The sequence below is a fragment of the Nerophis lumbriciformis genome, linkage group LG05 (genome assembly GCF_033978685.3).
Source record: "Nerophis lumbriciformis linkage group LG05, RoL_Nlum_v2.1, whole genome shotgun sequence".
Lineage (NCBI taxonomy): Eukaryota > Metazoa > Chordata > Actinopteri > Syngnathiformes > Syngnathidae > Nerophis > Nerophis lumbriciformis.
The window spans coordinates 49,803,325-49,830,968 of record NC_084552.2 but is presented as its reverse complement, the minus strand read 5'-3'; the positions used below and the strand labels follow the sequence as shown (position 1 = coordinate 49,830,968).

Sequence of the window (27,644 nt, the reverse complement as noted above, 5' to 3'; positions counted from 1 at the left end):
AGCAACATCTGTGAGGGCGATGTGTGGCCCCCAGCGTCCCTCCTGGTGGTGGCCCCCCTCCTCCTTCTCCTGTCCTCCGTTTTTTTTGTCTCTTTGAGAGAAAATGTAATAAAAGCACCCTGGGATGGATTTACGATTGATCAAAAAGCACTTCACCATATGGCCCTCGCATTGCACGTGTTTGCTTTATGGAAGAGAGAGTCTTCATCCCGCAAGGGCGCCCTGGTGACCAACCTTTTCTCAAAGTTGCAATTGATGCATAAGTGCGCAACCGTATATATATCGTTTGGTCGAGCGTTTCTAGGAAAAACAACATCTTCAAGGTACGCGAACACACCATTGGCGCATGGAACCCTCAATAAAGCTCTTTTAAGACCCATTCCCACGCACTTATTCCACACAAACACGTCATTCTACGTCGTTATTCAAGTTTTTTCAATAAAACATGTGCTGAACAAAATTGAATATAAATCTAATTATTACTGTTGTCATTTTAGCTGTCTGATTTTAGAGTGGGAAAAGTCTCTTGTTTGTAAAGCCAATGGGAAGCACATCATCTAATATGAAAGCCTCTTGAAGCCAATGTTGACATTACAAGCCACAGCTCCCACGCCAGCCAGCTTATAAATGACCTCAGAGCCACGACACGCACGCCACAAGTCACCTGAAGCGTTTACCTGCAAGGTGTGCTCGTTGGACTGCTGGACGAGGACATGTGTGGCACACATTTTGAGCAGACAAATCAAGGTCAGTACGTGTGCTTATTTCGATAAAACTGCAAAAGAAGCTCGTCAAAGATCATCTATATGGGAGGAGCCTGTTGCTGTTTTTGAGGATCTTCTGCAAAACAAAACAAAAACATAGTCAAAAATCCTGTAAATGAAAAGAGCAGATGTGCTGCTGTTTTTAAGGGTCTATTGCAGCAACACAAGGGCTATTTTTGAAGACTTACTGCAAAAACACTAGCCAAAGATTTCTCTATATGGCATGTTTTTAAGGACCGAGTCAAAGATCTTTCAGCTGTAACCTACTACAAACCCGCTCTCTGACATAAGGACTATGCTGTTTTTAAAAACTTCAGAAACACTATATCAAAGACTTTCAAAAAACAAGTCAAAAACCGTCAATTCGACCAAAGCACTTTGCTGTTTTTGAGAAACTACTTTAAAAACACACTTCAAATATTCTCGAGATGACATAAGCTCGCCGCTATTTTTGAAAACCCACTCCAGAGCCAAAGATTTCTCATTATGACAGAAGCACTCAGCTGTTTTTAAGGACCAAGTGCATAACTGCTGGTCACATATCTTCGAGCTGTTTTTAAGAACCCACTGCGAAATTACGTACCAAAAACCCACTGTATGACAAAAGGAATCTGCTGTTTTTTTAATCCCCTACCTCAGAATCACTATAGCAAAGATTTAAAAAAAAACACAAGTCAAAAACCGTCAATTGGACAAAAGCACTTTGCTGTTTTTGAGAAACTACTTTAAAAACACACTTCAAATATTCTCGAGATGACATAAGCTCGCCGCTATTTTTGAAAACCCACTCCAGAAACATTACTGTAATCAAAAATAAATTACATGAGCAGTGCTGTTTTTAAGGACCTACTGTAAAACCGCTAGTCAAACAACCTCAGCTGTTTTTTACAACCTACTGCAAAAACACCAGTCGAAAACATTTTGTATGACGTAATGACTCTGCAGTTTTTTCAGAGATTGTTTATCTGACAGGAACCATTTGCTGTTTTAAGGACATACTGTGAAAACGCTTATCAAAAATAGTCTATATGAAAGAGCTATATGAAAAGAGCGCTATGCAGTTTTCAAAGACCCAATGCAAAAACAATATTCGGATATCCTCTTCACTGCTGTTTTTTAGGACATGCTCCAAAAACACAAGTCAAAAACCATTACTTCCACATGAACACTCAGCTGTTTTTAAATAACCTACTGTAACAACAGAAGTCAAATATTTCTCATTATGACAGAAGCACTCAGCTGTTTTTAAGCACCAAGTGCATAACTGCTGGTCACATATCTTCGAGCTGTTTTTAAGAACCCACTGCGAAATTACAAACCAAAAACCCACTGTATGACAAAAGGAATCTGCTATTTTTTTTAAACCCCTACTTCAGAATCACTATAGCAAAGATAAAATTAAAAAAAACACAAGTCAAAAACCGTCAATTGGACAAAAGCACTTTGCTGTTTTTGAGAAACTACTTTAAAAACACACTTCAAATATTCTCGAGATGACGACATAAGCTCGCCGCTATTTTGGAAAACCCACTCCAGACACATAACTGTAATCAAAAATAAATGACATGAGCAGTGCTGTTTTTAAGGACCTACTGTAAAACCGCTAGTCAAACAACCTCAGCTGTTTTTAACAACCTACTGCAAAAACACCAGTCGAAAACATTTTGTATGACGTAATGACTCTGCTATTTTTTCAAAAATTGTCTATCTGACATGAGGAACCATTTGCTGTTTTAAGGACATACTGTGAAAACGCTTATCAAAAATAGTCTATATGAAAAGAGCGCTATGCAGTTTTCAAAGACCTAATGCAAAAACAATATTCAGAGATCCTCTTCACTGCTGTTTTTTAGGATATGCTCCAAAAACACGAGTCAAAAACCATGAATTCCACATAAACACTCAGCTGTTTTTAAATAACCTACTGTAACAACACAAGCCAAAGATTTCTCATTATGACAGAAGAACTCAGCTGTTTTTAAGGACCAAGTGCATAACTGCTGGTCACATATCTTCGAGCTGTTTTTAAGAACCCACTGCGAAATTACAAACCAAAAACCCACTGTATGACAAAAGGAATCTGCTATTTTTTTTAAACCCCTACTTCAGAATCACTATAGCAAAGATAAAATAAAAAAAAACACAAGTCAAAAACCGTCAATTGGACAAAAGCACTTTGTTGTTTTTGAGAAACTACTGTAAAAACACACTTCAAATATTCTCGAGATGACATAAGCTCGCCGCTATTTTTGAAAACCCACTCCAGAGACATTACTGTAATCAAAAATAAATGACATGAACAGTGCTGTTTTTAAGGACCTACTGCAAAAACAATATTCAGAGATCCTCTTCACTGCTGTTTTTTAGGATATGCTCCAAAAACACGAGTCAAAAACCATGAATTCCACATAAACACTCAGCTGTTTTTAAATAACCTACTGTAACAACACAAGCCAAAGATTTCTCATTATGACAGAAGAACTCAGCTGTTTTTAAGGACCAAGTGCATAACTGCTGGTCACAGATCTTCGAGCTGTTTTTAAGAACCCACTGCGAAATTACCAGCCAAAGACCCACTGTACGACAAAAGGAATCTGCTGTTTTTTTAAACCCCTACTTCAGAAACACTACAGTAAAGATTTTAAAAACCACAAGTCAAAAACCGTAAATTCGACAAAAGCACTCTGCTGTTTTTGAGAAACTACTTTAAAAACACACTTCCAATATTCTCGAGATGACATAAGCTCGCCGCTATTTTTGAAAACTCACTCCAAAGAGATTACTGTAATCAAAAATAATTGTCATGAGCAGTGCTGTTTTTAAGGACCTACTGTAAAACCACTAGTCAAACAACATCAGCTGTTTTTAACAACCTACTGCAAAAACACCAGTCAAAAACCTTTTGTATGACATAATGTTTTTTCAAAGATTGTCTATCTGACAGGAACCATTTGCTGTTTTAAGGACATACTGCGAAAACGCGTGTCAAAATTAATCTAAATTAAAAGAGCCCTATGCAGTTTTCAAAGACCTAATGTAAAAACAATATTCGGAGATCCTGTTCACTGCTGTTTTTTAAAATATGCTTCAAAAACACAAGTCAAAAACCATCAATTACACATAAACACTCAGCTGTTTTTAAAGAACCTACTGTAACAACACTAGTCAAAGATTCACTATATGGCGGAAGCCATCTGCTGTTTTTAAGGACCTACTGTGAAATTGCCTATTAAAAATAGTCTGTATGAAAAAGCGCTCTGCTGTTTTTAAAGACCTAATGAAAAAACAGTATTCTGACATCCTCTTCACTGCTGTTTTTAGGATATGCTCCAAAAACACGACTCAAAGACCATCAAATCTACATAAACACTTGGCAGTTTTTTTAAGAACCAACTATAGAAAACACTATTCAAATGACGGAAGGACTCTTCTGTTTTGGAGGACTTATTGCAAAAATGCTAGTTAAAGATCCTCTGTTCTGTTGTTTTAGAGGCTATAGTGCAAAAAACACTAGTCAAAAACCCACTATAAGACTATAGCATTCTGCTCTTTTTAAAATCCCACTGCAAGAACTGATCAAAAATATATGACATAAGCACTGCTATTTTTGAGAATTTTCCACAAAAATGCAAGCCAAATATCCTCTATATGACAAGAGTACTGTTTTTAAGTAGCTAGTGCAAAACCGACGGTCAAATATCTTTCAGCTGCTTTAATAAGCTCCTACAAAAACACTAGCCAAAGATATATGGCAGGAGCTGTCTGCTGTTTTTAGGGACCTACTCTAAAAACGCTAATCAAAAATTGTCTATATGAAGGAGCACTCTGCTGTTTTCAAGACCTAATGCCAAAACAATGCTGTTTTTAAAGATATGCTCCAAACGCGTGATCAAAAACGTCAATTTAACCTCAGGAAACTGCTGTTTTTTAGGACTTACTGCACACATGCTCATCATAGATCCTGGGGCACACTGCTGTTTTCAAAGACAAATGCATCAAATATCTTCTGCTCTGCTGTTTTTCAGGACATCCTGCAAAAAACAATCAAAAACCTAATATATGCCACAATATCTCTGCAATTTTTAAGAAACCACTCAAGAAACACTAATCGTAGATTCTTTATATGACATGAGCACTGCTGTTTTTGAGAATCCCCACCCTCTTTATGAATGGAACACTCTGCTGTTGTGAAGGACATACTTTGTGTTTTGTAAAAAAAAAAATAAAAAAAATAAAAAGGTGGTAGCAGTGTGAACCAGCTTGGTGGGACGTTCCTCAACGGGAGACCTCTTCCGGACTCCAAGAGGAGGAAAATGGTGGAGTTGGCCTCTGAGGGGGTCCGGCCCAGCCAGATCTCCAGGATCCTGAGGGTACTTTGCTGTAAAAAGGTCTGAATCAAACATTTGTCATGAGCTTACATGTCAGGCGTGTCTCTCCAGGTGTCCACAGGCTGCGTCAGCAAGATCCTGAGCCGCTACAGACTTACTGGCCTCCTGCAGCCAAAAACAATCGGTGGGAGTAGACCACGACTACTCACCCCCGCCGTCATCTCCGCTATCGTTCAGCACAAAAGGGACAATCCGTCCGTTTTTGCTTGGGAGATTAGGAAAAGTCTTCTGGCCACGAGGAGCTGCAAGGCTTCCAAAGTTCCCAGCGTGAGTCTCAGGGATGTCCTCATCCTTTTTGTTGACCGACATGTCTTTACACAGACTTCTGTCCTCAAGGTTTCTTCCATAAACCGAATTCTAAGACAGATCCCAGTCAAGCCACAGGCCTGGATGGACAGCCATGCACCCTGCAGGACTGAAGACAGTAAGTCACATGGACAAATATTACGGGAGTGCAGTTGACGACCTACTGTTAATCAAAGATCCTCTATATGAATGGAGTGGTCTGTTGCTGTTAGTGACCGACTGCAAAAAACATAGGTCAAAAATAATCTTTATAACAGGAGATCCCTGTTGTTTTTAAGGCTATTCCATCAAAATACTAGTCAATGATCCTCCGAGTCCACAGGACAGGAATTGTATACTGCTTTAAGCACCTGCTGCTCGTCAAAACATCTCTATATGGCAATAGCATTCTGCTGTTTTTAAGGAAAGTGCAATTCAAAGATCATCTACTGTGTTTGAATATCAGAAAATAAAACAATGTACTTTAATCCAGTGATTCGTTGGCGTACCACTAGACAGATCCCGCGTACTACTAGTGGTACATAGACCACAGTTTGAGAATCCATGTTCTATATCAAAAGAGTAGCCTGCTTTTTTGAGGACTATAAATCCCAGTCCAAGATATTCTATGTTACAGGAGTGGTCTACTGTTTCTAAGGTTCTAAATGTTAGTCAGAGATCCTCTAAATGAAAGGAGTGGTCTTTTTAAGGGTACTCCACCAAAACTCTAGTCCAAGATCCTCCAAATGACAGAAGTAATTTGATGTTTTTAAGGGCCGACTTCTACTCTAAGATCCTCCGTATGACAGGAGAGCTGTGCTGTTTTTAAGACTACTCCACCAAAACGCTAGTCAAAGTTCCTCAGTATGATAAGAGTTATTTGCCGTTATTGAGAAGCTACTGTAAAAAGTTAGTCAAAGGCTCTCTATATGAAATGATTGGTCTGCTGTTTTTAAGGATGGACTATTAGTCAAATGTCCTCTATATGAAAAGAGTGGTCTGTTACTATTAGTGACCGACTGCAAAAAACATAGATCAAAAATAATCTTTATGACAGGAGATCCCTGTTGTTTTAAGGCTATTCCATCAAGTTGATCAAAAATAATCTTTAAGACAGGAGATCCCTGTTGTTTTTAAGGCTATTCCATCAAAATACTAGTCAATGATCCTCCGAGTCCACAGGACAGGAGTTATATACTGCTTTAAGCACCTGCTGCTAGTCAAAACATCTCTATATGGCAATAGCATTCTGCTGTTTTTAAGGAAAGTGCAATTCAAAGATCATCTACTGTGTTTGAATATCAGAAAAAAAAACACTGTACTTTAATCCAGTGATTTGTTGGCGTACCACTAAATAGAGTTAGTGTACTACTAGTGGTACACATTCCACAATTTGAGAATCACTGTTTTATATCAAAGGAGTAGCCAGCTTTTTTGAGGACTGACTATACAAACGCCAGTCCAAGATCTTCTATGTTACAGGAGTGGTCTACTGTTTCTAAGGTTCTAAATGTTAGTCAGAGATCCTCTAAATGAAAGGAGTGGTCTTTTTAAGGGTACTCCACCAAAACTCTAGTCCAAGATCCTCCAAATGACAGAAGTAATTTGATGTTTTTAAGGGCCGACTTCTACTCTAAGATCCTCCGTATGACAGGAGAGCTGTGCAAAGTTCCTCAGTATGACAAGAGTTATTTGCCGTTATTGAGAAGCTACTGTAAAAAGTTAGTCAAAGGCTCTCTATATGAAATGATTGGTCTGCTGTTTTTAAGGATGGACTATTAGTCAAATGTCCTCTATATGAAAAGAGTGGTCTGTTACTATTAGTGACCGACTGCAAAAAACATAGATCAAAAATAATCTTTATGACAGGAGATCCCTGTTGTTTTTAAGGCTATTCCATCAAAATACTAGTCAATGATCCTCCGAGTCCACAGGACAGGAGTTGTATACTGCTTTAAGCACCTGCTGCTAGTCAGAACATCTCTATATGGCAATAGCATTCTGCTGTTTTTAAGGAAAGTGCAATTCAAAGATCATCTACTGTGTTTGAATATCAGGAAAAAAAACACTGTACTTTAATCCAGTGATTTGTTGGCGTACCACTAAATGGAGTTAGTGTACTATTAGTGGTACACATTCCACAGTTTGAGAATCACTGTTTTATATCAAAGGAGTAGCCAGCTTTTTTGAGGACTGACTACACAAACGCCAGTCCAAGATCTTCTATGTTACAGGAGTGGTCTACCGTTTCTAAGGTTCTAAATCAGTGGTTCTTAACCTTGTTGGAGGTACCGAACCCCACCAGTTTCATATGCGCATTCACCGAACCCTTCTTTAGTGAAAAATAAAATGTTTTTTTTTTTTTTTCCAAATTCAAGACGAAGTTATATGTTTTTGGTAACACTTTAGTATGGGGAACATATTCTAAGTAACAAAGACTTAATTTAGAGTTGTTTGGTTAGGGTTAGAGGGTTAGGCTTATAATAAGGCCATGCCGAATAAGGCATTAATAAGTACTTAATAATGACTAGCTAAGAGCCTAAATGTTACTAATTTGCATGTTAATAAGCAACTAATTAATGGTGAATATGTTCCCCATACTAAAGTGTTACCATATTTTTTTACTGGTGCACAAAATGAACCGTGCATGAACATCACCTTGTTCAAACAACAAAACCAACACAGTGCATAAACTCACAACAAATTACACACCTGCAAATCAGTTTGACTTCTGCTGTTGCCGTATCCGTAATACGCCAAAAAGGAGAAGTTTTTATTTACACGATGAGTCGGGTGTGTCTTGACCTTCGCCGAACCCCTGAGCCCGACTCACCGAACTCCTAGGGTTCAATCGAACCCAGGTTAAGAACCACTGTTCTAAATGTTAGTCAAAGATCCTCTAAATGAAAGAGTGGTCTTTTTAAGGGTACTCCACCAAAACTCTAGTCCAAGATCCTCCAAATGACAGAAGTAATTTGATGTTTTTAAGGGCCTACTTCTACTCTAAGATCCTCCGTATGACAGGAGAGCTGTGCTGTTTTTAAGACTACTCCACCAAAACACTAGTCAAAGTTTCTCAGTATGACAATATTTGCCGTTATTTAGAAGCTACTTTAAAAAGTTAGTCAAAGGCTCTCTATATGAAATTATTGGTCTGCTGTTTTTAAGGATGGGCTATGAGTCAAAGTTCTGTTACTATTAGTGACCGACTGCAAAAAACATAGATCAAAAATAATCTTTATGACAGGAGATCCCTGTTGTTTTTAAGGCTATTCCATCAAAATACTAGTCAATGATCCTCCGAGTCCACAGGACAGGAGTTGTATACTGCTTTAAGCACCTGCTGCTAGTCAGAACATCTCTATATGGCAATAGCATTCTGCTGTTTTTAAGGAAAGTGCAATTCAAAGATCATCTACTGTGTTTGAATATCAGAAAAAAAAACACTGTACTTTAATCCAGTGATTTGTTGGCGTACCACTAAATAGAGTTAGTGTACTACTAGTGGTACACATTCCACAGTTTGAGAATCACTGTTTTATATCAAAGGAGTAGCCAGATTTTTTGAGGACTGACTACACAAACACCAGTCCAAGATCTTCTATGTTACAGGAGGGGTCTACCGTTTCTAAGGTTCTAAATCAGTGGTTCTTAACCTTGTTGGAGGTACCGAACCCCACTAGTTTTATATGCGCATTCACCGAACCCTTCTTTGGTGAAAAATAAAATGTTTTTTTTTTGTTTTTTTTTCAAATTCAAGACGAAGTTATATGTTTTTGGTAACACTTTAGTATGGGGAACATATTCTAAGTAACAAAGACTTAATTTAGAGTTGTTTGGTTAGGGTTAGAGGGTTAGGGCCAGGGTTAGAGGGTTAGGCTTATAATAAGGCCATGCCAATTAAGGCATAAATAAGTACTTAATAATGACTAGCTAAGAGCCTAAATGTTACTAATTTGCATGTTAATAAGCAACTAATTAATGGTGAATATGTTCCCCATACTAAAGTGTTACCATATTTTTTTACTGGTGCACAAAATGAACCGTGCATGAACATCACCTTGTTCAAACAACAAAACCAACACAGTGCATAAACTCACAACAAATTACACACCTGCAAATCAGTTTGACTTCTGCTGTTGCCGTATCCGTAATACGCCAAAAAGGAGAAGTTTTTATTTACACGATGAGTCGGGTGTGTCTTGACCTCCGCCGAACCCCTGAGCCCGACTCACCGAACTCCTAGGGTTCAATCGAACCCAGGTTAAGAACCACTGTTCTAAATGTTAGTCAAAGATCCTCTAAATGAAAGAGTGGTCTTTTTAAGGGTACTCCACCAAAACTCTAGTCCAAGATCCTCCAAATGACAGAAGTAATTAATGTTTTTAAGGGCCTACTTCTACTCTAAGATCCTTCATATGACAAGAGAGCTGTGCTGTTTTTAAGACTACTCCACCAAAACACTAGTCAAAGGTCTTCAATATGACAAGAGTTATTTGCCGTTATTGAGAAGCGACTGTAAAACGTTAGTCAAAAGCTCTCTGTATGAAATGATAGCTCTGCTGTTTTTAAGGACTATTAGTCAAAGGTCCTCTATATGACAGGAGAGTTCTGCGGTCTTTAAGGATATTTCACCAAACCGCGGGTTAAAGATCCTCTATAAGACAAAAATTCTGTGGCGTCAAAGAAGCAGCATGATGTGTGCTAATGTTGTGACTGTATCAGGTTTCTCCAGCACCAGCATGGAGACAAAAGGTGTCCCTCTGAGGACGAGAACAACCTTCACTCAGCAGCAGACTAAGGTCTTGGAGAAAGGTGACTTGCAGAGTTTAGTTTGATTTTTTTCAATAAAAATTCATCTTTTGATGTCGTTTGCCTCATGGATCAGCGTTCTCCCAGAGTCAGTATGCGGACATGTTCACCAGGGACAAGTTGTCCAACCAGACCCAGCTTGCAGAGGAGACCATCAAAGTAGACAACATGTTCCATGAGACTAGTCCATCGTTTGTTGTCGTTTGCTGCTTTATCACTTCCTGTTTGTCTCTTGACACAGGTGTGGTTCTCAAACAGGCGGGCCAAGTGGAGGAGGGAGGTCCAACAAAGTAGTGAGTACTTTTTGGCAAGTATTCATGGACACACTGTGGAAAATACTGACCTCCTTTGTCCTTCACAGCTCCTCAGAGCGTCTCAGCTCAGCAGCTCCACTCGAAGTTTCATCACGTGCCTGACAACAGTACAGCGACCTTTACACGTGCTGTTTTTGTACCTGGCAGGACACTAGACCTGGACCATCCTTGTGGACTGGCATCCCTCTCAGGTGTCCTACTGTCCACCCCGCATGCCTCCCACTGGACTCAGAGGTTCGTCCCACTCATAAAGCTAAAATTCTGACTCAAGAACTGCTTGAAAACCACAAAAAAACAAACTTCCATTCAGCTTACATATCTTCTATGTGACCTTTGCTATTTTTGAAGATCGACTGCAAAAATGTTGGCCAAAGAATATCGATACGACAAGAGCAATGTGCTGTTTTTAGGAATCAAATACCAATATTCCAACACTCTTTAAATGGCGGGAGGTCTCTCAAAGATCCTCTATGACATAAGCACACTGCTTTTTTTAAGCACCGACTGCAGAAATGGTAGTCAAAGATTCTCGATAGGAGCGCGAGGCTGTTTTGGGGATCTAATTTATTACCGCTATTGGAAGATTCATTATGCGACCGGTGACCTCTGCGGTTTTTGAGGATTGACTGCGAAAACACTAGGCAAAGATTCTCTATGGTAGGAGTGCTCTGCTGTTTTTGTGAACCAACTCCAAAAACAGTAGTCAAAAATCCTTTTTGAAATGAAAATCCTTTTTTGAGGATCAACTGTTAAAAGTGAGCCGAAGATTCTCTATATGACAGGAGGGAGCTGCTGTTTTTAGGAATCTAATTTATTACCACTATTCAAGGATTCTTTAATCGACAGGAGCGCTCTGAGGTTTTTAAGCATTGACTGCAAAAGCACTGGTCAAAAATTCTGTATAAAAGTATTCTACTATTTTTAGGAATCTACTGTACTACAAAAAAAGGATCGATATGACAAGAGTGCTGTGCTGTTTTTAGGCATCTAATTTATTACCACTATTCAATTATTCTCTAAATGACGAGAGCGCTCTAAAGTTTTTAAGGATCGACTGCATGAGCACTAGGCAAATATTCACTATGACAGAAGCACTCTGCTGTTTTTAGGGACTGACTGCAGAAATGGTAGTCAAAGACTTGATAAGAGCGCTATGCTGTTTTTTGGGGTCTATTTATTAGCATTATTCAAAGATTAATTATGCAACTGGTGAGCTCTGTGGTTTTTGAGGATTGGTTGCAAAAGCACTAGTCGAAGATTCTATATGATAGGAATGCTCTGCTGTTTTTGTCGACCAACTGCAACATTGCTAGTCAAAAATCCTCAATGAAAATCCTATTTTGGGGATCAACCGCTAAAAGCGAGTCAGCGAGCAGCTGTTTTTAGGAATCTAATTCACTACCACCATTCAAAGATTCTTTAAGGAGCGCTCTGAGGTTTTTAGGGATTGACTGCGAAAGCACTGGTCAAAGATTCTGTATAAGAGCATTCCACTGTTTTTAGGAATCTACTGTAAATCAAAATGTTTATATGACAAGAGTGCTGTGCTGTTTTTAGGAATCAAATTTAATACCACCGTTCAAAGATTCTTTAAATGACAGGAGTGCTGTGCGGTTTTTAGGAAGTGACTGCAAAAGCACTTGTTAAAGATTCCGTATGTGAAAGTAGCGTTCTGCTGTTTTTAGAAATCTACTCTACTCAAAAGATTATCCATACGACAGGGGCGCTCTGCTGTTTTTGAGGATCAACTGCAAAAATGCAAGTCAAAGATTTCTTGATATCAAAAGAGTGGTCTGCTATTTTTGAGGACTGACTGTAAAAATGTTAGTCAAAGATCCACTATATGAAAGGAGTGCTTAGCTGTTTTGGGGTATCTAATTTATAATCTCGAACCAAATATTCTGTACCGTATATAACAGGAACAATCTGCTCTTTTTGGTGACCACCTGCAAAAATGCTAATCAAAATTCCTCCGTGTGACAGTAGTGTATGTATGTGCTGTTTTTAATAGAGAATTAGCTACAAAATGCAAAATTCTGTAGCGTTTTTAAGAATCTATTTGAAAAAAACGCTTCTGTGTAATAGAAGCACTCTGCTATTTTTGAGGATCTACTGCATAAACACAAGCAAAATATTATCTCAAGACCAGGCTAGCTTTGCTGTTTTTGAGGACTTATTGGAAAAACAAATATCTTTTCTTTTTTTGAATAATGTCTCTAGGTTCTGGAAGTGTTGAGTGTGGACCATTCAACTCGACCCAGACTCTGGTCCACCATGATCCCAAAAACCGGCAGCAGGACGTGTGTGAGACTGGAAGAAGAGAGGACTTAGCTTAGTCTTTGAGACAATGTCCGATTCCTTCCTGTCCTCACAGTGTGTCGTGCCTGCAAGAAAGAAGCGGGCAGTCAGCGAGCAGCGCAGTAACACATAGTGGCCAGCAGAGGTCGCCAAATAACACTTGACTGCATTACGTCCTTTACGACTCAAGAATGATTAAAGCGTATATTTAAAAAAAACTGGTGTGCTTTTGGCTTCATTAAAACACACTAAGACATTTTATACACCAGGAGAAATAACAATGTATTTATCATCTAGGAAGACAACTGGATGTTTAAGTTTGCTTAAATCATAAGTCCACAGATCATTTGAGGTGCTATGGACCCTTCTATTTTTTTTTATAGTGTTTGGAAGTTGATGTCAAGCGGGACAGAGTCTTCTGGGAAACGTATAGCTTCCAAAAAAAAAAAAAAAAAAAAAAGTCTAAACATGACCTTTTATATCTGGTCTGCACGCCATCAGTTTTTTATGACTGCACTAGGACCGAGGCATAAAGTTCTTTTGGACCAGTACAGTATTGTCCACAATAGATCACTGGAGGAAAGACAAGGCAAACAGTGAACACCATAACGTACCTATAGAGGTAGATGACATATCCACATGCTAGTTTACTGCCAAACTTGACTTACATTGGACTGGTTTTAGCATCCTTAATAAACTGGTCCTAACACGTTGAGCTACGACGTCATAATCCTGGTCGTCCACCTCCATATTAATTCCTTCTTGTGTGCTTATTCCCACTCTCGTCCCTAAACAGAACAAACTGGTTAGTATTATCTGGTTAAAAAGTATGAAATTCGCTAACATGTTAGCATAAAATTCACAATCAATCAATCAATCAATCAATCAATCAATGTTTATTTATATAGCCCTAAATCACAAGTGTCTCAAAGGGCTGCACAAGCCACAACGACATCCTCGGTATAGCCCACATAAGGGCAAGGAAAAACTCACCCCAGTGGGACGTCGATGTGAATGACTATGAGAAACCTTGGAGAGGACCGCATATGTGGGTAACCCCCCCCCCCCCCCCCCCCTCTAGGGAGACCGAATGCAATGGATGTCGAGTGGGTCTAACATAATATTGTGAGAGTCCAGTCCATAGTGGATCCAGCATAACAGTAAGAGTCCAGTCCACAGTGGGGTCAGCAGGAAACCATCCCGAGCGGAGACGGGTCAGCAGCGCAGAGATGTTCCCAACCGATATACAGGCGAGCGGTCCACCCCGGGTCCCGACCCCGGACAGCCAGCACCCCATCCATGGCCACCGGATCTGTGTGTCTCCCCTTCCACAAGGGATAGGGGGGAGCAGAGGAGAAAAGAAAAGAAACGGCAGATCAACTGGTCTAAAAAAAGGGGGGCTATTCAAAGGCTAGAGTATACAAATGAGTTTTGAGATGGGACTTAAATGTTTCTACTGAGGTAGCATCTCTAACAATACCATATTAGAATTACAGCACTAAAACAATACCATATTACAATTACAATTACATATTACAATTACAACAGCAGTGAATATCCATTTAAGGATGGTGGTAAGTGGGTCCCCCAGATAAGCTAGAAGAAGCTTTTGGCAGGGGGTCCAGAGGTCAGTATATGCATGGAATGCTGAGACATGGTGGCAAGCACAAAAACGCGATATGATAAACACAAAATAGGAGCACTAAAGCAAGCATACACATACTGTACATACATACATACATTCAACCACGCACAACCCAACAGTAGTCTACCCCACATGAGGCATTAGAGATAGGTGGTTAATAGGTATAGGGTGACCAGGTGTCCGGATTTAGGCCGGACAGTCCGGATTTTTAATGCCCTGTCCGGCGTCCGGCGCAGCTTCAAGCCGGACACGTATTTGTCCTCCTTTTTGAGGCACTAGGCTTGAAGAGCGGAGTTTTTTCATCTTTGCTGGGCTGCAGCGCGATAGCCAATCAAAGACCGTAAAAAATGCCCCCAACGCAGTAACATATCAAATGATTGGCTAAGAGCTGTGTCGGATACAAATCTGCTTATCATTGGTTAAAAAAGTATATGCTGCGGCATAACATTGACAGAAAGTTAGCATCATGCCAAAACGCAAGACCTCGTTTAATTCTGAATGGATAAAAGAGAACGAATTTATAACGAAAAGCAGCCGAGACTCATTCCATGGCTTCTGCACACTTTGTCGATGTGATGTCGACGTAAGTAGTCAGGGGAAAGCTGCAATTGAACGGCATGCGGGTACGGATAAACATAAAAGTAATAAACATGCGGCAGGTACCTCTTCAATGAGGACATTTTTTCATGAAGTTTCGTCGCCCCTGGATGACAAGATAACTGCTGCGGAACTGTGCAAGGTGTACCATGCTGTAAAGCAGTGGTTCTCAAATGGTACCCTGGGGGTATGTAATGTAATGTAAGTTCATAAACTGAACATCAAATCAAGTAGGCTATTCCATTCATTACCATAAACCCAGAGTTTCCCCCATGCCATGATGGTTTGACCCTCACTAAAATGTCTGTCAAAAAGAACTGTGAAAAGAAATGCAACAATGCAATATTCAGTGTTGACAGCTAGATTTTTTGTAGACATGTTCCATAAATATTGATGTTAAAGATTTCTTTTTTTGTGAAGAAATGTTTAGAATTAAGTTCCTGAATCCAGATGGATCTCTATTACAATCCCCAAAGAGGGCACTTTAAGTTGATGATTACTTCTATGTGTAGACATCTTTATTTATAATTGAATCACTTGTTTATTTTTCAACAAGTTTTTAGTTATTTTACATATTTTTTTCCAAATAGTTTAAGAAAGACCACTACAAATGAGCAATATTTTGCACTGTTATACAATTTAATAAATCAGAAACTGATGACATAGTGCTGTATTTTACTTCTTTATCTCTTTTTTTCAACCAAAAATGCTTTGCTCTGATTAGGGGGCACTTGAATTAAAAAAATGTTCACAGGAGGTACATCACTGAAAAAAGGTTGAGAACCACTGCTGTAAAGCATCACCAGTCCTACAGAAGTTTAGACTGCGGCATGAAAGTGGACCGGGAGATTTTCAGTGACTATCCCACAGCTAAAGGGATGGCCTGTGGCCGAACAAAAGCCAAGGCATTGTGCGAGAACGTCATCGCTCACTATTCGGTACAGGAACATACCGACTACATAAAAGAAAACAACCTACCCTTTTCCGTAGCAACCGACGCCTCAAATAAAGGAACAAACAAGTGTTTTCCCATTGTGGTAAGGTATTTTCACTTTGATGAAGGCATCCAACATGTCCTGTTGGATTTTTATAGTGACAGCAACGAAACGTCAGAAGCCATAACAAACCAGCTGCTGGCAAAACTTGAGATGTCTGGCTTAGAGGTGAAAAACATGTCTGCATATGCAGCAGACAATGCCAGTGTCAATTGTGGCAAACATAACAGTGTGTATCAGAAGCTGAAACTGAGCCAAAAAGATGTGCTACCTGCAAACTGTTTGGCCCATATTCTGCATAACGCAACCAGATATGCAGCAAGCAGCCTTGATGTTGATGTGGAAAAATTTTTGTGGCATTTTTTTTTAATTATATATGTTAACTACATTTAAGTCCACACATGTTATGCTTTGTGGCACTCTGCACTTGAAAAGATTCATCTCAGTGGTCACTTTTTGAACACCACAATGTATTGAATAAATACAAATACTGTTAACAAACACTTGACTTTAATATTTTTTCCTATTCAGCCACACAAACATCATCTTTAAACCACTCAAAATTGTACTATAAATAAGAGTATACCAGAGTCCTATGTACACCATAGTAATTTATTGATATGCCGCATAATGTCCTCCTTTTTGGTGTCATGGAAATGGTCACCCTAAATAGGTATGATTTCAGTTTCTTTTTGAAGTTGGAGAATGAATGCAGCATCCTGAGGCTCTCATCAAGCCGGTTCCAGATCTTTGGTCCCCTGCATACAACATTTCGAGCAGTACAAGCCAGTAGACGATGTTGTCAGGTCAAACTTACATGCTAACAGTTACAGTAGAACAGCTAGCACACTTCCGAGATGGCGCCAAGTATCGGAATTCATGATTATTAGGTGAAAAAGTACAAAATTAGTTAAAATGCTAGCATAAAACGAAAAGCTAGCATACTTTTAAGATGGCGCAAAGCAACAAAATCCATGATTTGTAGTTTAAATGAGCTAAAATGCTAGCGTAAAACAAAAAGCTAACATACTTTTAAGATGGCGCTAAGCAACAAAATCCATGATTAATAGTTTAAATTAGGTGAAATGCTAGCATAAAATGAAAAGCTAGCATTCTTTTAAGATGGCGCTAAACTACAACATCCATGAATAGTAGTTTAAATGAGCTTTAAAATGCTAGCATAAAATGAAAAGCTAGCATACTTTTAAGATTGCGCTCAGCAACAAAATCCATGATTAGTAGTTTAAATAAGCTAAAATGCTAGCGTAAAACAAAAAGCTAGCATACTTTTAAGATGGCGCTAAGCAACAAAATCCATGATTAATAGTTTAAACTAAGTGAAATGCTAGCATAAAACGAAAAGCTAGCATACTTTTAAGATGGCGCAAAGCAACAAAATCCATGATTTGTAGTTTAAATGAGCTAAAATGCTAGCGTAAAACAAAAAGCTAACATACTTTTAAGATGGCGCTAAGCAACAAAATCCATGATTAATAGTTTAAATTAGGTGAAATGCTAGCATAAAATGAAAAGCTAGCATTCTTTTAAGATGGCGCTAAACTACAACATCCATGAATAGTAGTTTAAATGAGCTTTAAAATGCTAGCATAAAATGAAAAGCTAGCATACTTTTAAGATTGCGCTCAGCAACAAAATCCATGATTAGTAGTTTAAATAAGCTAAAATGCTAGCGTAAAACAAAAAGCTAGCATACTTTTAAGATGGCGCTAAGCAACAAAATCCATGATTAATAGTTTAAACTAAGTGAAATGCTAGCATAAAACGAAAAGCTAGCATACTTTTAAGATGCCGCTAAGCTACAAAATCAATGATTAGTAGTTTAAATGAGCTAAAATGCTAGCATAAAAAAAAGCTAGCATACTTTTCAGATGGCGCTAGGCTACAAAATCCATGATTAGTAGTTTAAATGAGCTAAAATGCTAGCATAAAATGAAAAGCTAGCATACTTTTCAGATGGCGCTAGGCTACAAAATCTATGATTAGTAGTTTAAATTAGCTAAAATGCTAGCATAAAACGAAAAACTAGGATACTTTTAAGATGCCGCTAAACTACAAAATCCATGATTAGTAGTTTAAATGAGCTAAAATGCTAGCGTAAAACAAAAAGCTAGCATACTTTTAAGATGGCGCTAAGCAACAAAATCCATGATTAATAGTTTAAATTAGGTGAAATGCTAGCATAAAACCTGCGATGAGGTGGCGACTTGTCCAGGGTGTACACCGCCTTCCGCCCGATTGTAGCTGAGATAGGCTCCGGCGCCCCCCGCGACCCCAAAAAGGATAGGCGGTAGAAAATGGATGGATGGGCTAGCATAAAACGAAAAGCTAGCATACTTTTAAGATGCCGCTAAGCTACAAAATCCATGATTAGTAGTTTAAATGAGCTTTAAAATGCTAGCATAAAACGAAAAGCTAGCATACTTTTAAGATGGGGCTAAGCAACAAAATCCACGATTAGTAGTTTAAATGAGCTGAAATGCTAGCATAAAACAAAAAAAATGCCAATGTAATTTACAAAGTCCTGTGCAAATCATGTAAATAATATAAAATGTGTGAGAAACAGGAAGGACACGCCACACAAATAAGAAAAGAAAAGACAACAGAACCACTCACAAGGAAGTGAAAACAAAACCAGGAAAGCTTAAAAAGGGACATATCCTATCTGTAACTTTTGAGAACTAACAGCTAGTCTACTTTTAAGATGGCGCCAAGTAACAAAATCCATGGTTATTAGGTTAAAACCAATATAGTTAGCAAAATTGCTATCAATAAATGTTCGCAAAGTATTGTTAACATGTTAATGTTAGCATGTCAACAGCTAGCATACTTTTAAGACGGTGCCAAGTAAAGAAATCCATCATTAGGAAGGTTAAATTAGCAAAAACGCTAGCATAAACAAAAAAAGTCAACGTAATTTGCCAAATCCTGTGCATGTTATGTAAAAAATAGCAGTTGTGTAAAAAAACAGGAAGGACATTCGACACAAAAAAGACAGAACAACTTACAAGAAACTAAAAACAAAAACAAACAAGGAAAGCCTAAAAAATGACATATCCTATATTTGTAACTTTTTTTTAACTAGCAGCTACAATACTTTTAAGATGGCGCCAAGCAACTCAACCCATGATTAGTACGTCAAATTAGCGTATTTTCCGCACTATAAGGCGCACCTAAAAACCACAAATTTTCTCAAAAGCTGACAGTGCGCCTTATAACCCGGTGCGCTTTATATATGGATAAATATTAAGATTCATTTTCATAAAGTTTCGGTCTCGCAACTTCGGTAAACAGCCGCCATCTTTTTCCCCGGTAGAACAGGAAGCGCTTCTTCTTCTACGCAAGCAACCGCCAAGGTAAGCACCCGCCCCCATAGAACAGGAAGCGCTTCTTCTTCTACTGTAAGCAACCACCCGCCCGCGTAGAAGAAGAAAAAGCGCGCGGATATCACCGTACGTTTCATTTCCTTTGTGTGTTTACATCTGTAAAGACCACAAAATGGCTCCTACAAAGCGACAGGGATCCGGTTCATGAAAAGACGCAATCTCTCCATCCGCACACGGATTACTATTTCACAGCAACTGATATTCCTGTGAACCGCACTGTGGATACAACGGGAGCACGTACGGTACGGTGAATATTCGCACCACAGGGAATGAGAAGTCATCCTTCACTGTGGTTCTAGCTTGCCATGCTAACTTCCACCCATGGTGATATTCAAAAGGAAGACCTTGCCAAAAGAGACCTTTCCAGCCGGCGTCATCATAAAAGCTAACTCGAAGGGATGGATGAAGAAAAGATGAGCGAGTGGTTAAGGTAAGTTTAAGTTTACGCGAAGAGGCCGGGTGGCTTTTTCCACGCAGCTTCGTCCATGTTGATATACGACTCCATGCGCGCCCACATCACGCTGGTTTTAATATATTATTAAAGTTTGACTGACCTATTTGACTGTTTTTTTGACATTCCTTTAGCGCAGTTAGATGCGGCTTACAACACGGGGCGGCTTATAGGTGGACAAAGTTTTGAAATATGCCGTTCATTGAAGGCGCGGCTTATAACCCAGGGCGCCTTATGGTGCGGAAAATACGGTAGCTAAAATGATAGCATGCTAACAGGGGATCAGCTAGCATTCTTTTAAGATGGCGCCAAGTAACAAAATCCATGATTATTAGGTTAAAACATATAACATTTGCAAAAATGCTATTCATACAACGTTAGCAAAGTAATAATAGCATGTTAATGTTAGCATGTAAACAGCTAGCATACTTTTTAGATGGCGCAAAGTAACAACAACCATGAATATTGGGTTAAAAGAGCTACTGTATGTATGTATGTCAAACCATTTCCCTTGTGGATAAATAAAGTTGCCAATTATGATAATAATAGATAACATATTTTTAAAAGCATAAAAAAATGAGAGAAACAAGGCCAGGTCCATGACGGTACCTCACTGCGCTGGCGTGAGGAGTTGTTTATTAAAATCAGAGTAATGCAGCGGCTACAACATTTCACTTGAAAAATAACAACAAAAATGCATCTATATATATATATTATTAAAAAAAAAAGGCCCAAAAATAGCAGCTTTGACAGGTTTTACATTATAAAAAAATATATATTCGGTCATCGTTGTGTTATGTACAAAAATTACACAATTTACACAGGGCTATTTACAATTAAATAAGTAACACAAAATAAAAGCACAGTTGGCTTCTTGTCAGTTCACATAAAAATAAAATGAAAGTCAGCGAGTGGGGATTATATAGAGTTGGTTGTTTTTTTACACGTGGAAATGAGAACCTATTTGTCTGTATGTACTTGTGTACCCTGCCTTCCGCCCAAGTGCGGCTGGGATAGGCTCCAGCAATCTCCCCGCGACCCTGAGAGGGGCAAGCAGCAGAAAACGGACGAATGGATAGACTCGCAAAACCAGCTTAGGACTTTGAAAAAATGACCAGTGATCGATGGTTTGTTATATTATGGCTAATATAGCCATACATCAATAAAACACAAGCTGGTTAAAAAACCAGCAACTTATTGTGTTCTTTGACTTATTGGATTATTTGGAGCCTTTTACTGATAACTTGGTGTGAGGAGCGATCGCATCAACTATAAAACAAGTGCAAGCACAGGTTGATCATTTCCAGTTGTTTAAAGATCATTATGTGACAGAAGTGATGTGTCGTTTTTAAGGACTAGTTGATAGTCAAAGATCCTTTATACAGAAAGAATGTATGTTGTTTTTGAGGACAGACTAACATTTTTAATCAAAGATCTTCTAAATGAAAGGAGTGGTGTGATGCTGTTAAGGAGTGACCGTCCAAATGTTGGTCAATTTTTTTTTTCTTGGTGTGCAATACGGGCGTTAGTGTTTCATTTGATCTTTTATCGATACATATTAGTGCACAATATTTAGTATTTATTTTTCATTACGTTTTACTTCTGTTACTGTCTGTAAAAACCTGCTTTGCAACAACGTGATTTCCCCATAGTGGGATAAATAAGTCTATCCTGTCCTATGCAAGGTGTGTTCTGCTGTTTTTGAGGATGACTGAAAAAATGAAAGTCCACATGACAAGAATAATATTCTCTGTTAAAGGACCTATTGCAAAAATTCAAGTCAAAGATCCTCTATAGAAAAAGGTGATATATTTGAGGACCTACTATAAACATAGTCAAAAGATCCTCTACGTGACAGGAGCATTGAGCTGTTTTTAAGGGCCGACTGTACCAATGCAGTTCAAAGATCTTCTATATATATTTTTGATAGGATTGGTCAGCTGTTTTTGAGGACTGAGTGAAAAAAGATTAGTTAAAGATATTTTATATCAAAGAAGTGGTTTGCTGTTTTTGAGCACTGACTGTATAATGTGAGTAAAATATATTTTATATCAAAGAAGTGGTTTGCTGTTTTTGATGACCTACTGTAAAAATGTTACTCAAAGACCATCCAAAATGACAAAAAAAACACTCCTCTTTTTAATGACCTTTTGCAAAAAAAGCAAGTCAAAGATCCTCTATATGAAGGGAATGTTCTTGGTTTTTGGGAACCAACTGTAAAAATATTAGTCAAAGATCCTGCGCATAACGGAATCACCGACTGTACAAATGCAAGTCAAAGATCCTCTATAAGAAAGGAGTGGTGTGATGTATTTGAGGACTTACTATAAACATAGTCAAAGATCTTCTACGACACAGGAGCACTGAACTGTTTTTAAGGGCCGACAGTACAAATGCAGTTTAAAGATCTTCTATATGATAGGATTGGTCTGCTGTTTTTGAGGACTGAGTGAAAAAAGATGAGTTAAAGATATTTTATATCAAAAAAGTGGCTTGCTGTTTTTGATGATGAAATGTTACTCAACGGTCATCAAAAATGACAAAGAGTCATCTGCTCTTGTTAATGACCTTTTGCAAAAAAGCAAGTCAAAGATCCTCTATATGAAGGGAGTGTTCTTGGTTTTTGGGAACCTACTGTAAAAATATTAGTCAAAGATCCTCCACATGACGGAATCACCGACTGTACAAATGCAAATCAAAGATCCTCTATAGGAAAGGAGTGGTGTGATGTATTTGAGGACCTACTATAAACATAGTCAAAGATCCTCTAGGTGACAGGAGCACTTAGCTGTTCTTAAGGGCCGACTGCACAAATACAGTTTAAAATATATGATAGAATTGATCTGCTGTTTTTGAGGACTGAGTGAAAAAAGATGAGTTAAAGATATTTTATATCAAAAAAGTGGCTTGCTGTTTTTGATGATGAAATGTTACTCAACGGTCATCAAAAATGACAAAGAGTCATCTGCTCTTGTTAATGACCTTTTGCAAAAAAGCAAGTCAAAGATCCTCTATATGAAGGGAGTGTTCTTTGTTTTTGGGAACCTACTGTAAAAATATTAGTCAAAGATCCTCCACATGACGGAATCACCGACTGTACAAATGCAAATCAAAGATCCTCTATAGGAAAGGAGTGGTGTGATGTATTTGAGGACCTACTATAAACATAGTCAAAGATCCTCTAGGTGACAGGAGCACTTAGCTGTTCTTAAGGGCCGACTGCACAAATACAGTTTAAAATATATGATAGAATTGATCTGCTGTTTTTGAGGACTGAGTGAAAAAAGATGAGTTAAAGATATTTTATATCAAAAAGGTGGCTTGCTGTTTTTGTTGATGAAATGTTACTCAACGATCATCAAAAATGACAAAGAGTCATCTGCTCTTGTTAACGACCTTTTTCAAAAAAGAAAGTCAAAGATCTTCTATATGAAGGGAGTGTTCTTGGTTTTTGGGAACCTACTGTAAAAATATTAGTCAAAGATCCTCCACATGACGGAATCACCGACTGTACAAATGCAAATCAAAGATCCTCTATAGGAAAGGAGTGGTGTGATGTATTTGAGGACCTACTATAAACATAGTCAAAGATCCTCTAGGTGACAGGAGCACTTAGCTGTTCTTAAGGGCCGACTGCACAAATACAGTTTAAAATATATGATAGAATTGATCTGCTGTTTTTGAGGACTGAGTGAAAAAAGATGAGTTAAAGATATTTTATATCAAAAAGGTGGCTTGCTGTTTTTGTTGATGAAATGTTACTCAACGATCATCAAAAATGACAAAGAGTCATCTGCTCTTGTTAACGACCTTTTTCAAAAAAGAAAGTCAAAGATCTTCTATATGAAGGGAGTGTTCTTGGTTTTTGGGAACCTACTGTAAAAATATTAGTCAAAGATCCTCCACATGACGGAATCACCGACTGTACAAATGCAAATCAAAGATCCTCTATAGGAAAGGAGTGGTGTGATGTATTTGAGGACCTACTATAAACATAGTCAAAGATCCTCTAGGTGACAGGAGCACTTAGCTGTTCTTAAGGGCCGACTGCACAAATACAGTTTAAAATATATGATAGAATTGATCTGCTGTTTTTGAGGACTGAGTGAAAAAAGATGAGTTAAAGATATTTTATATCAAAAAGGTGGCTTGCTGTTTTTGTTGATGAAATGTTACTCAACGATCATCAAAAATGACAAAGAGTCATCTGCTCTTGTTAACGACCGTTTGCAAAAAAGAAAGTCAAAGATCTTCTATATGAAGGGAGTGTTCTTGGTTTTTGGGAACCTACTGTAAAAATATTAGTCAAAGATCCTCCACATGACGGAATCACCGACTGTATAAATGCAAATCAAAGATCCTCTATAGGAAAGGAGTGGTGTGATGTATTTGAGGACCTACTATAAACATAGTCAAAGATCCTCTAGGTGACAGGAGCACTTAGCTGTTCTTAAGGGCCGACTGCACAAATACAGTTTAAAATATATGATAGAATTGATCTGCTGTTTTTGAGGACTGAGTGAAAAAAGATGAGTTAAAGATATTTTCTATCAAAAAGGTGGCTTGCTGTTTTTGTTGATGAAATGTTACTCAACGATCATCAAAAATGACAAAGAGTCATCTGCTCTTGTTAACGACCTTTTGCAAAAAAGAAAGTCAAAGATCCTCTATATGAAGGGAGTGTTCTTGGTTTTTGGGAACCTACTGTAAAAATATTAGTCAAAGATCCTGCGCATGACGGAATCACCGATTGTACAAATGCAAATCAAAGATCCTCTATATGAAAAAGGAGTCGTGGAATGTATTTCGACAACCAACTGCAAAAGTGATAGCCAAAGATCCTCCACAGGACAGGACTGCTCTGCTGTTTTTAGGGACCTACTACAAAAAGATCCTCAAAACGACTGGAGTGCTTTTCTGCAAAAATGTACATTGAAAATATAAGATTGGGTTATTTCCATCAAAAAGTGGGTTTCATTTGTGCATCCAATATTTACATTACTATTGCATCTGGATTGCAGCCAGATAGTGCTTTCCTTCGCTAACAGTTGCAATGTTGACATGTGTAGTCCAGATGTTGTGATGCTAATAAGTTGACATTCAGCCTGCTAACGATTAGCACACTGACAGCATTGGCATACTAAGGATAGGAATATTAGTTCTCTCAATGCTGCTCATCTTAATTCATCTCAAAAGAAAAAATAAATATATATGTATTTTTTTTTAAACACGTCGTCAGCGGCGAGAGGAAGAAGAAGGTCTATAAGACCCATAACATCTGACATGGTGAGTGTAATCAATAAAGTATGTACACCAGGACGGAGCGAGCACGGAAGACGAATGTCCTGCTGACCACACGGCCCACCAGGGGCCACGCTTCCCCCAAACTGAGACCCGACAGCCGTGTTGTCCTTGGCAGGGACCTTCACTCTCATGCTACAAACATTAGCACCACAACCCGCAGCAGCTCGCCAAGGCAAAGGAAGGAGGGGCGGGGGGGCTGTGTGGGATCTTAGAGGGGGTGTCACATCCTTGTAGTCGTGGTACTCGGTGAGTATTCAAGTATATTCCAGGAGACAAAATACTTCAGTGAGTCTTCCCCAGCACAGCGTCAGTTTGTCTCGGGGCTGGGGTACAGCTTGAAGACCTTGTAAATCCACTCTGAGTAGAACGCCACGTTGACGAAGAGCGCCGGCCGCGACGAGGCGCACTTGGTCCGCTGCATGCTCACGCCCACGATGACTTTGCGCTCGTGCTCCTGGCAGACCAGCGGACCGCCGTAGTCCTTCTGCAGAGCGGCACAAACGTGACGAGAAGACGACGTGAGATGAGTGAACGCCAAACATGCGTCTGGTTTCTATTCTATTCTGGAGTTTACACCAGCTTCACTAGAGCGCACACACACTGCTCTTTACTAGACCCCCACTTCAGTCCCTGGTAAAGGTTGTCATTGATAACTTGTGGGAGGAGCGATCGCATTATTCATACAACTTGTCGACACAGCGTGTGCACACATGCTAATGTGTGAGCAAGGTTACCTCGAACTTTGATGCTGGATTATTTCCAGTCATTTATATTTATTGCCATAGTTGTCAGTAAATACTGGCTGGAGGAGCAATCGCATTATTTATACAACACGTCGACTGTACAACCCGTCTGCACATGTTAGTACATGAGCAAGCACACCTTGAGCTTTTGTCACTGAATTCTTGTTATAGTTATCATTAATAACTGGTGAGAGGAGCAATCGCATTATTCTCACAATTTGTCTACATAGCGTGTGCACACGTGCTTGTGAGTGAGGGAGTTTACCTTAAACTTTTGACTCTGCATTATTTCTATAGTTATCATTAATAACTGGTGGGAGGAGCAACTGCATTATTCATAGAACACATCTCCATAGCATGTTCACAGGTGTGTGAGCAAGGCTTGACGCTGGATTATTTCCAGTCATTTAGTCATTAGCAACTGGTTGGAGGAGCAATTGCAATATTTATACAACACGTTTACAACGCGCCTGCACACGTGCTAGTGCATGAGCAAGCAGACGTTGAGCTTTTCACACTTGATTATTTCTATAGTTATGATTACTAACTGGTGGGAGGAGCAATCTTATTATTTACACAACTCGTCTACATAGCATGTGCACACATGCTCGTTTACCTCAAGATTTTGACACTGGTATAATGCCATTGTTATCAATAATAACTGGTGGGAGGAGCAATTGCATTATTCATACAACTCGTCTTTGTAGCGTGTGCACACATGTGAGCGAGTTTACCTTAACATTTTGACCCCGGGTTATTGCTATCGTTATCATTAATAACTGGTGAGAGGAGCAATCGCATTATTCTTACAATTTGTCTACATAGCGTGTGCACACGTGCTTGTGAGTGAGGGAGTTTACCTTAAACTTATGACTCTGCATTATTTCTATAGTTATCATTAATAACTGGTGGGAGGAGCAACTGCATTATTCATAGAACACATCTCCATAGCATGTTCACAGGTGTGTGAGCAAGGCTTGACGCTGGATTATTTCCAGTCATTTAGTCATTAGCAACTGGTTGGAGGAGCAATTGCAATATTTATACAACACGTTTACAACGCGCCTGCACACGTGCTAGTGCATGAGCAAGCAGACGTTGAGCTTTTCACACTTGATTATTTCTATAGTTATGATTACTAACTGGTGGGAGGAGCAATCTTATTATTTACACAACTCGTCTACATAGCATGTGCACACATGCTCGTTTACCTCAAGATTTTGACACTGGTATAATGCCATTGTTATCAATAATAACTGGTGGGAGGAGCAATTGCATTATTCATACAACTCGTCTTTGTAGCGTGTGCACACATGTGAGCGAGTTTACCTTAACATTTTGACCCCGGGTTATTGCTATCGTTATCATTAATAACTGGTGAGAGGAGCAATCGCATTATTCTCACAATTTGTCTACATAGCGTGTGCACACGTGCTTGTGAGTGAGGGAGTTTACCTTAAACTTTTGACTCTGCATTATTTCTATAGTTATCATTAATAACTGGTGGGAGGAGCAACTGCATTATTCATAGAACACATCTCCATAGCATGTTCACAGGTGTGTGAGCAAGGCTTGACGCTGGATTATTTCCAGTCATTTAGTCATTAGCAACTGGTTGGAGGAGCAATTGCAATATTTATACAA

The 27,644-nt window shown here is 38.9% G+C and overlaps 2 protein-coding genes across 2 annotated transcripts in view; one reads left to right on the top strand and one right to left on the bottom strand.

The window, feature by feature from the left end:
- The first annotated feature begins 713 nt into the window (after positions 1 to 713).
- LOC133606987 (paired box protein Pax-6) lies at positions 714 to 12,887 on the top strand. The gene is made up of 9 exons (XM_061961490.1): positions 714 to 747; positions 5,004 to 5,134; positions 5,204 to 5,419; positions 5,489 to 5,576; positions 10,163 to 10,252; positions 10,326 to 10,408; positions 10,491 to 10,542; positions 10,611 to 10,797; positions 12,784 to 12,887. The coding sequence occupies exons 1-9, from the start codon at positions 714 to 716 to the stop codon at positions 12,797 to 12,799; spliced, it is 897 nt and encodes a 298-aa protein (XP_061817474.1). The 3' UTR covers positions 12,800 to 12,887.
- Positions 12,888 to 20,549: 7,662 nt separating this feature from the next.
- The window catches only part of LOC133606200 (hepatocyte growth factor-like), a 55,558-nt gene continuing 48,463 nt past the window's right edge, over positions 20,550 to 27,644 (bottom strand). Inside the window, exon 18 of the mRNA XM_061959861.2 lies at positions 20,550 to 25,741. Coding sequence (XP_061815845.1) covers positions 25,565 to 25,741 — 177 coding nt within the window. The 3' untranslated portion in view covers positions 20,550 to 25,564. The remainder of the gene's footprint in view (positions 25,742 to 27,644) is intronic.

Coding starts and splice junctions, on each gene's coding strand:
- LOC133606987 (XM_061961490.1), top strand. CDS start 714: ATGTGTGGCACACATTTTGAGCAGACAAATCAAG. Junction 748..5,003: donor TTTTGAGCAGACAAATCAAG/GTCAGTACGTGT, acceptor AAAAATAAAAAG/GTGGTAGCAGTGTGAACCAG. Junction 10,409..10,490: donor TTGCAGAGGAGACCATCAAA/GTAGACAACATG, acceptor CTCTTGACACAG/GTGTGGTTCTCAAACAGGCG.